General features: G+C 42.7%; 1 protein-coding gene across 16 annotated transcripts in view; it reads right to left on the reverse strand.

The window, feature by feature from the left end:
- Positions 1 to 10,873, reverse strand: part of USP54 (ubiquitin specific peptidase 54) — a 188,222-nt gene that overhangs the window by 56,951 nt on the left and 120,398 nt on the right. For all 16 annotated transcript variants that reach the window (XM_053306831.1, XM_053306834.1, XM_053306833.1 and 13 more), the window contains 2 exons: positions 9,530 to 9,661; positions 9,017 to 9,376 (listed from right to left, as the gene is read on the reverse strand). In XM_053306831.1, the coding sequence (XP_053162806.1) occupies positions 9,017 to 9,376; positions 9,530 to 9,661 (492 nt within the window). The remainder of the gene's footprint in view (positions 1 to 9,016; positions 9,377 to 9,529; positions 9,662 to 10,873) is intronic.

Raw genomic sequence — 10,873 nt, forward strand, 5'->3', positions numbered from 1 at the left:
TTACAATCTGCTATTTGAAGAGACGTTATTTACTCAGCTTCATGGTAGAGCCAGCCCTGAATCTAGCTTTAAAACAAATCAACACGCTACGGTGTTTTGGGTTAATCCATTTCTTGAACCAGTCCAGCTTTTGAATGGTGCTTAAATGCTTTAGTTACTTTTAGTCCAGTCAAGGAGCAGAGGTGGGGCTTACAAACAACCAGCAGCAAGAGCACTGAAAACAGTCTGCACTTGCCTCTCTGTAAATAATATCTATTTCGCTAAACTATTAATATTTCCCAGTTCTACTCCACCGCCTTTTGTCCTTGTGTGCCAGAACTCTTTCCTCTGGATTCTACACATGTTACAGCAGGCTTATAATTAATGAGTTGCCTTGCTGTCATTAAAGGCTAGAAACTGCCCCCAGACAACCAAGTCATGACTCAGCCCTCCACTGCGGCACATATACCAGCATCAGCCTAGCCCTTAAAAACAAAAATATCCTGGATGTGCTCAGTTCAGCACTGACTGAGCTCTCAACAGTTATCAAGCCAGTACTTTCACACCAATAGTTTTCTGCTTTGGTTTGCAAAGTGATCGGCAAAGTGTGTATATAATGCTTTGAGTACATTTTATGAGGGAAAGCAGGACAAAATTAAAAGAATGTATGAAATAAAAGGGTTTGCATCCTTTTTGGGCAAATGAGCCCAGTAAATTAATGTGACAACTCTGGATTGGATCCAGAGAAGCATCAGCATAAGAAAGTTACTATACCACTTTTCATTCAAAGCTCTCAAAGCAGTTTACAAAGAAGAATAAACAACAGATAAATAAGATGGCTCCCTGTCCTAAAAGGGCTCACATTCTAAAAGCAACAAGGTGGACAATAGCAACAGCCTCTGGAGAGAGGCTGCACTGGGGCTGGATAGAGCCAGTTGCTCACCCCTTGCTAAATATCACAGAATCACCACTTTAAAAGATGTCTCTTTGCTCAGTTAGCAGGGTCAAGCTCATAGAAAACAACTTTCCCATTCCCTCCTCCCCACTGCAGCCCCTGAAAAGCAGCTCCTGTGGGTTGGGGGTCCCTTGGGAACAGGGCAACTGACATGTTGCACAGGGACAGCCAAACTTAGGTGAATGCACCTTGCAGTTAGCAGACTGTGCAATAAGAGTGTCAGTCTTTTTGCCTTTAGGCTGATGCATAGGGTAAGGTGTGACATGATCTCTAATTAGCGGCTTGCATTCGCTACAGAAGCTGTACCTGCTTTAGACAACAAAAACCACCTTACTAATGATCAGAAAGAACCAATCATAGAACATTAGAATTTGGGGGGGGGGGACAGGTTGCTCACCTGTAACTTTTGATCTGGTGGAGATCCTTTGACATCTATAAAAATGGGTACTGAGCCTGTGCAACACCATCACGGTAGAATGCTGCAGCTTGTCAAGGCGACCAAACCCCGCCCCCACACCTACAGCATCCTATTTAAAGGCAGCACGGGTATCCTGTTCTTCAGTTCTTGGATGACCTCCGTGGAGGACAATCATCTGGAATAGGTGAGTTCATTAGCATCACAGGAGAATATCATGCACACTCAGTATGCACATAGCGCAGCACTACTGCAAAAGGGTGGTCCAGGAAGGTCTTATGGATGTCGCTGGATCTCTACCAGATCAAAAGTTACAGGTGAGCAACCTGTTTATCTGGATCGAGATCCATAAGAATGAGTATTTAGCTAGCTCCCAAAAGGAGGAGGGTGCAGTAGTAACTATTGTAACACCCGCTTCAAAACACTTCTCTCGAAGCTCGCCTCAGCAGCAGAGTGCACATCTATGCCATAATGTTTGTTGAAAGCTAACTCAGTGGACCACGTTGCTGCTTTACTAATGTCCGTGAACGTTACCCCTGATAGGCGTGCAGCTGATGAAGCGTAGGCACAAGTAGAGTGTGCCTTAATTACTTCAGGTGGTTGTATATTCTGTGTCTTGTAGGCCAGCATGATGAGCTCAACTAGGCATCTAGACATTCTTTGTCTGGAAGTGCAGGAGCCTCTCACAGGGCCCTCATGGGCTACAAACAAGAACTTGGTGGTTCTGAAGTCCTTAGTGCGATCCAGGTAATATAAAAGCACCCTCCGCACATCCAAGGAGTGCACTGCATGTTCTAAAGGGGTAGATGGACTCCGAGAGAACAATGTCTGGGTTGAGGTGGAAGTTGGACACCACCTTGGGTAGAAAGTTCGGGTCCATATGCATTAGCACTTTATCAAGATAAATTATGGTGTATGGCAAATCTATCTGCAAAGCTGTCAATTCACTAACATGTTTAGCCGTAGTTATGGCCCGTAGGAAGGTAGTTTTCAAAGTTACTAGCTTGATAGAGGCAGAACCCATAGGTTCAAATGGATCCTCCATCAAAGGTGAAAGGACCAAGGATATGCTCCAAGGCTCAATGGTTGTGTGAATGGGTGGATACAAATTCACAAGGCCTTTTAGGAAAGCCTTGCTATCCAAGTGTGAAAAGAGAGTCGTTCCGTCACAGCCCGGATGTTTTGAAGATCACGCTGCTAGATGCACCTTCAAAGATACATTTGCCAGCCCTTGTGATTTCAGATCAGGTAAATTTCAGTTAGGTAGAGGAGCACATCCTTGACTGTGGCCTGGGTAGGATGAAAACCATGCATCCTTGTGTAGGATTTGAACTGGAGCCATTTGCCCTTATAGTTACACCGGGTGAATGACTTTCTTTGGTTTATAAGGAACTTACTCAAAAGCCAATTTGCCATGCTGTTAGGCAGAGTGTGAGAATGTCTGGATGCAGTACACTGCCATTGTCCAGTGGTAAGAGATCTACCTCTTGTGGTAGCCTCTGGTAGCAGTCCCCTGACAGTTTGAGTACCTGTGGAAACCATGGTTGTCTTGGCCATCATCACCAAGACACCCAACGTTAGGGCAGTCAGAAGACAGGCAACCATTTGGCTGATCAGCGGTCATGGAGGAAACATATACGGGATTTCCTGCTGCCAGTCCAGCTGGAAAGCATCCCCCCGTTATCGTGGGTTGTGACCTGCCCTGGAGCAGAAACGAGTACACTTCGTGTTTCCTGAGGTGGCAAAGAGATCTGTAGTTTGTCTTATACAACTTGTGAAGAGAGGTGTTATGTATTGTGTCCCGAGTTCCCATTCGTGTTGTTGTGGGAAAACTCAACTTAAGTCATCCACCAGGACGTTGTCCAGGCCCTTTATATGGATGGCTATCAGGTAGATCTGATGCTGATGCTCCGATGCCATAGTTGTAGGCTGAGCGCACAAAGGGACCAAGAAACTGTCCCTCCCTGATGGTTGATGTAGGCTAGGGCAGTGGTATTGTCTAACTGCACTTGTATAACTTTCCCCTATAGAAGTGGTAGGAAGGTTTTCATCACTTGGAAGACAGCCAGCAGTTCCAGGAAACTGATATGAAATTGTGCTTGTTGAAGGGTCCACTTGCCCTGAATCTGATGTTTCTTGCAGTGGGCCCCTCCAGCCTAGAAGAGAAGCATCTGTTGTTAACCAGATAGAAGGGATCATGATTTGAAAAGGAACCCCTTCCAGCAGATTCCTGCCTGTCAAATACCAGGTAAGTGAGAGTAGAACCTGATCTAGGAGAACTAGACTTAGGCATCAAGAGTCCACATTTGGGCGGAAGACTGACAGAAACCAAAGGTGCAACTTGCGCATCTTTCACTGGGCATATCGCACCACTATGTTGCAGGATGCCATAAGTCCCGGGAATCTTTGAATGAGTAGGACCGGTTGAGATGGATGCTGTTGGAAATGGAAGACCAGGTCCCTGAAGCACTGGAAACATTCCTGAGGTTTCCTGGCTTCCATGTCTAGGACTGCTCCAATGTAGCTGATAACATGGACTGGCTCCAGTTTTTGACTTTTTCCCAATTGACTTGGATCCCCAAGTCTTGAAGGAGAGATAAAACGTACTTCGTCTTGGAATGTAACTCTTCCCTGTCTTTGGAAGTCAAGAGCCAGTTGTCCAGGTATGGACAGATTGATAGACGACCACAGCAGCCATACATTTGTCTCAAATAAGGACAGTATTTGGAGCCATAGGAAGAGATAGATGTTGATGCGGTGAAAGTTTTGGCAGTGAACTTAGATTTTTTTTATTTTCTTCATCATGGAGTTGATGTCCTCACTAAAAAGGCCCTTACTATCGAAAGGTTAGCCCTCAGTTCTCTCTTTTATATTGTCCTGCAGGTTGGTGGAACGAAGCCAGGCGTGCCTCTGCAGGGAGACTGTCACTGCCAAGGAGCGTGATTCAGACTTGGCTAGGTGCTTGGCAATGCTCAATTGCTGGCAGGTAAGTGCTGCTGATTTATCTGAAAATCATAAGGGAAACCAGGAGATCTGGTCCACAAAGGTTCTGATGCCAATGTGTCGCCCCCCGCAGCTGACGAATGCACAAAGCCACATGTATGCCACAGCGAGGAGTCTGCCAAATGGGCAGCAGTCAGTGCACCTGGTGTCGGAGTACGGTGGACCAACGACTGCGCTGCAATCAATTCCCTAGGAGTTCCTGCCTCTGAAAACTGTGGAGGAAAACCATTAAACGTGGATGCTGAGGGAGTGTTGGAGCTGGAATAGAGTATAGAAAGGAAGGTGTGGGCAGTGGTAGAATCTAATACCACATCCCTGTCCTCCTCATCGACATCGAAAGTCGGTATCTGGGCCTGGCATTGTGTTGTATCCAACCTCGATGCCGACAGCACTGGCGCGTTCGAAGTCAAAAACGGAACTCACGCTTTTGGAGTCAATGGAATTTGGGTTGATACCGACGGGGTCCCTTGATGTCAATCTGGAGGTTTTGACGAAGCCGGAGAGTTTACTGGAGTGGAAGCTGGAAACAGCGAGCAGGCTCTTGATGCCAACAATCTTGGTGGCAAAGCACGGTCAACACTGAGGACTCTCAGTGTTTCCGATGTTGATTGAGCCTTTCCCCTTGAGGTCGGAGTTCCCAACGTTGAGCCATGTCTGTTAACCCTGGCATCAGAGGTTGAGGATTTCGAGGGCAGAGTCTATAGGCCTGATGGCAACGGCATCCTGTCCCTTGTCAAATCCATTGTTTTGGATTTCTTTGGTCTCAGAGAAAAGGATACTCTAATCCCGACCATTTGCGTTTCAACTTCAAACACTCCAATGTCGAAGGGAGTGTTTAAAGAAATCTTTGGGAAGATTTTGAAGTTGACGACGAGTTTGCAGGGCGGGGTTCCTCCAGTGTTGAAGAGCTAAGCACCTCATCATGAATGGCAGCACATAGCCGCAAAGCCAAGTTTTTTTTCATCTGCTTTGCAAAAGATAAGCACATCTTGCAAGAGAAGACATTGTGCTCCTCTCCCAGGCAGACTGAGCATAGGTCAGTGAGGTATTTTGAGGGAAACTTGGCATTACAGCCTGTGCACCTCTTGAAGCTCCATTTCTCTTCAGCCATTTTAGGGATATCCAAAATTGTAGTCAAAGTCCGTTTCCAAATTTGAAAAAACACCAACGAAGTCTGGAAGTTGTTTCCAAGTCAAAAAACCGATAAATAGTCTGCTATATTATATTTTACAGATGAACTCAGATAGAAGAATTTTACTGAGGAGGAGCGACAGTCCAAGAACGGAACGCAACAGCAGTTGGAAAATAACTAAAGAACAGGGTGCCCAGCCTGCCTTTAAATAGCACAATGGGGTTATTATAGGCATGGGGGCGGGGCTCGGTCACCTTGACGAGCTGCGGTATTCTACTACGAGGGTCCTGCGCAGGATCCATTCTTATGGATCTTGATGGATCTCGATCCAGATCCTTGTAGATCTTCTAATCCAACCCCTTGTTCACTTGCAGGCAACTGCCACAGCATCCCCCAGGGATGGTCATCCAGCTTCTATTTGAAAACCTCTAGAGAAGGAGAGCACACCACAGCACTAGGCAGGCTGGAGGCACTGTGGGCAGAGCTAGACTTCCAAGCAGACATCAAGATAACTGAAGTACCCATTCCTGCTAATGCCTACCTCTGAAAATTTGGTAATCTTACTAAAGGAAAGCATAGTCCTTGGCCAGGTGGTCAATTACTTCACATCTTAAAGTAACTTTGCAATCCTGCTAACTGAGAGCATCTTTTTAAAGTGGTGATTCTCTTTATTTAGAGAATAAAGAGGGAGAGCAACTGGCCCAATCCATCTCCAGCACAGCATCCCTCCAGTGGCTGTTTCTGGTGTCTATCTTATGTTTCTTTTTTAGATTGTGAGCCCTTTGGGGACAGGGAACCATTAAATTAATTGATTGATTGTTATTCAACATATTCGTATCTTCTTCAATTAAGTCCTGGCTTAAAAAAAAACAAGCTTTGACTAACAAACCCTTATTTAGAAGGAGGAGGAAAGGCAATATGGATATTTGCTTGGACAGACCTATAGTGTTTGTAAACAGGTACTAATTTAAGTAAACAGATGCTTTTGTTCATCTTTGGATCAATTAAATTTGTGAAAGGGAATCAGCAGTGGATCCTATGCAACCATGGTTATGATTTTTCATTTTGTTTTCCTTTATGCTCCCTGGAAGGTAAAAATTTAAAACAGCAGAGGGAGAGAGAGAGAGCAAGAGAGCGTGTGCGCATGCACATTGGTGTGCTCCTTTTCCTTTTTCAGAATTTGAAATTCCAGAACTGTGTTTTCTAAAGTTTGATGTTAGAGAATCTCCACTCCTCTTCCCTCACAAAAACCTATTTTTAAATTCACATATGCATCAGTAGGCAGACTACTAAAATATTTCATAGGCTAGTAACTTCTGTAAACTTACATGCAAAGCTGCATTGAAGTTTATGTGCAAATTCTTGAACTCAGTTCATGACTATCTATTAAACACATCAAGTTAAAGTCTACTTTTCTATGCACAAGAATAAATCTGTGGTGGGGGACGGAACCGAGTTTTCATAGAATTAGAGGCTGATATATTATGCAGGCTTATGCCAGCATTTCTGATTGACCTGCGCTGCAGTGAGCATCTTTTTTTTTTAAAAAAATAGTTGGCAGTCTTGTGCATGAGTACTCTTGCAGAAATACGTAAAGCAGCATGCATGTACAATGTAAGTGGAACGTACCGATGTGCATGCATGCTGGTTTAAGTATTTGTTTAAAAATGCTCTTACACAACACTGACAATGTTTATTTAGATGCCTATAGAAGCACAGGTTGATCAGAAATGCTGACACAAGTTTGCATAACATATCACATTGATTTTAAATTAAATTAAATTAAATTAAATTAAAATAAATCACCTAGAGATTTTAGAGTTGGAAAAGACCTTGGAGGTCCATCTGTTCAGTGCAGGAATCTGCCACAGCATCCCCGATGAATGGCCATTCAAGTCTCTGTTTAAAACTTCTAGCTAAGAACAGTTCACCAATGTGTGAGATAGACTTTTCCATTGCCAAATAGAAAATTCCTTCTGATGTCTAGCCTAAATCTAATCCCTTGTAATTTAAATCCACTAGTTCTAGTTCTGCCCTCAGGAGGAACAGAGAACAAGTCTACTCTTTCTAAGTGACAGTATTTCAGATATTTCAAGATGACTATCATATCTTCCCTTAATTTTCCTCTTCCCTAGGGTAAAACTCAGCTTCTTTGACAATTCCTTATAGGACTTAGTTTCCAGGCCCATCAACATCTTTGTTGCCCTCCCCATTCCAGTTTATCAATGTACTTTTAAAAATGCAATGCTCAAAACAGGACACAGTGGCTGACACCCTGACTAATGAACGTTAGAAGGGTCTGCAGGGACATGCAAGGAGCCCTCGCAAACTCCCTCAGTCCTCCCATGCATGTTGCTAAGGGTCATTTCTGGCTCTGATGTACAAACAGGCGGGGGGGGGGATCATATCATATAAGAGAGACATCTTTTCATATCCCTTTATTTTCAAGCTTCAAAACACTGCCTCTCAACCACACCTTTTGATTTCTGTAATTCCTTTACATCAAGTCATAGATGGTGTGGAATGTAGGCATTCAGCTTTCTTGTATTTATGATAAATCTAACTCACCACCGGTTTAGCCTTACCTTCCATCATTTCTTTGTTGAATCTTTTTGCTATACTATTTACTCTTTGATATTAAAAACCTAGTTCTTTATTCTTTTCATATACCTAACTTGAAGTTAATCCTTCTGTCTCAATTTTTTAAAGTACTATCCATCCCTTTTACTTGTAGAGTCTTTCAATGATTCCCGTTACTTCCTTCTCATCTGACTGCCATAAAATCCTTCTTTCTCCATCTTAAATCCAGCACCCTCTCTCTTTTCACTGCCCTTCCGGGAACTGAAGCTTTTCAGCTTTGTGGTTTACATTTTCCCATTCCTTCTCTTAACAATTAATCTCTTCTCCTAACAATTGACTAATAGCAAGCAGAACACAACGTGTATTCATCTTTCATTTGAGTCCTGGGCTTTGTTTATTCAAAACTCGATCTTGCCTTAACAACTGCAGAGCTTTTCTAGTTGAGACAAGCGCTTATTAAGTGCTTGCTGAATCTGTATCGGTCAATTTCACAAGTCAGTCATCAGGCACTGTGAAATATCCAAGCAGTTAACCAGGAGCTTTCAATTCCTTCTCTAGTCTAGTGCCCTATGATACTGTGCTGCAGAAGAAAGTAGGTGGAAGGACTGTGTTTTATGTATACAAATTAAAGATGAATGCAAAGAGATCCTCACAGGTAATTCTGAAGCCACAAGATCTATTTCAACAAACACTTGTCTTGCCATGTTGTCCACAAGGCCTGAATTTAAGAAGGCAATCAAGCACAACACACACAAAACAGTACAAAGAAGAAAATCAGATTACCTTCACAGATTATGAAATGCTCATCTGATATAGTAGGGGTAAATGGGCTAGCCATGTGTATTAGCCAACAATGTAGCTTACTGTCACTGCAGATATTTCTATATAGTAGCTAATGATGAACTAATGCATTTCCCATTTTATTGCAACCCACATCTCTCCCACTGCTTACCTGCATCTTCAGAGAACGGGCTAAGCTGTGTGTAGCCACACTGTTTCCTCTTTTCTTTATTAAAGATGCTGTCTATGTTCAGTGACTCCCTTTTGGGTCTCCAAGTTGGACGGTACTTGCTAGATGAACTTGATTTGGATTCACTACTGGTACTCTCCATTTCCCAGTCTCGAGGATGAGTTGGCAGAGCTCTGTGTATCTCAGCCTGTTCCTTTGCTCCACTTGGAGAACCCTGGCTTGTCTGTGATGGTCTGTTGTGGATCATATTGCTGACTGTCTCTTTAAATTCCCTCAGCCTACTGGTGCTGCTTGATGTCTTAGGGGCAGTTCTGGGGGCCTGTTTCTCCTTCAATGTTTCTCCTTCAATTTGAGAAATGAGAAGGCAGAGTGAGCAACATAACTTCCTTTTAAATTAATTCAGATAATTTTCCTGAAGAGTCAGAGCCAGAAAAGGAGACTAATCTATACCCCAAACTGGACAAATATAGATGGAAGAATTAAACCATTTTGTACCTTCACTGTGATATCCTGATGGTTGCGATTCATCCCCTTTTCTCCGAGACCTGCTGGAACTCCTCTTACGGTCTGTCAGTGAGCCCTTTTTGGAAATATGCCTCTGATTACATTCACTGTCAGTCAGGTGTCCTGAAAGAATAGAATACACTTTAGATGGAAAGTGCATTCCAATTGGCTGTTCAGCATTCTAAGAACAGTAGACCTTGTTCATTCCCTGCAAACTGCAGATATATTAAAAAAACCTGACAGCTAATCCTGGCTTTAAATAATCTGCATGTAGAATAAGAGAGTTATAAGAGTAACAAAGCAACTAACTCTTTAGATACTGTGGCTAATTAAGTCCATAGAGACAGAAAGCAATGCATTGCACACTGGTTCAAAATTCTCAGGGGCCACCAGCTTCTTTCAGTCCTAATACTTCAACAGATCTAAGGCACACACAATTCTCGGAGTGAATATGGATACACTTATTTTACTCTCATCACTGCTCCTCCTGCACACACCATTTTTTCTCTCAGCAATATTATTTGTCACATTTTATTTGCCAAATAAACAGAGCTACAGTGATTTTATCCACTGGGAAGAATGCCTTGTATTTTAAGAAATTTAGCACATTATGCAAGCTATTTGTTTTTGAAGAAAAAAAGAACACAACTCTGAAATGTTTTTTACATTGCACATAGAAATTTTACATTTTACATCACAATGTACATTGTTAAATTTAACAATGCTTGTAACAAGGGGATAAAAATCTTCGTTTCTGGTCTGGTTTCCATGTAGTGCTGGGTTACCACACATAAGAACTTTATGCTAGACCACTTCTCTCACTTCCTTGCATAGATACACAAAGGCAGTCATATATAAATGTAGGCAACTCCTTTTCTGTTCATAGTGTCATCCATGACAACATGCTCATTTTGCTCCCTACGTTGGGCAGCCATAATTAGTTCAAATTTCTTCACACCTGAAGATATGCTCACGATTTCCATCTCATCTGATTAGAGCTGTGCTTTCTTTGCCATCCCATACAGCTAACAACCAGGGAACAGGAGTTCTGCTCTCTATACAGTGGCATACGCTATATGAAATAATCATTGGACTGAATAGTAAGAGTCCCAGTTTTCTGAATTTCTGTTCTACAATGCACTCAGTTTAGCACTGCAGCCACATTAAACCTAAAGTAAATGATAAAAAGCTTCTGAAACCCACCCCAAATGGTTTTCTATAAAGGCAGTGATGGACAAGACTGGAGAGTATTTTTAAGAAAAAGATACAATCTCTTGATCAATCTTTTATTATTTCTGGAGCCTTTACTTGTATAACAAGAAGAAAAACTGGGAA

Source organism: Hemicordylus capensis, chromosome 3 (genome assembly GCF_027244095.1).
Source record: "Hemicordylus capensis ecotype Gifberg chromosome 3, rHemCap1.1.pri, whole genome shotgun sequence".
Taxonomy (NCBI): domain Eukaryota; kingdom Metazoa; phylum Chordata; class Lepidosauria; order Squamata; family Cordylidae; genus Hemicordylus; species Hemicordylus capensis.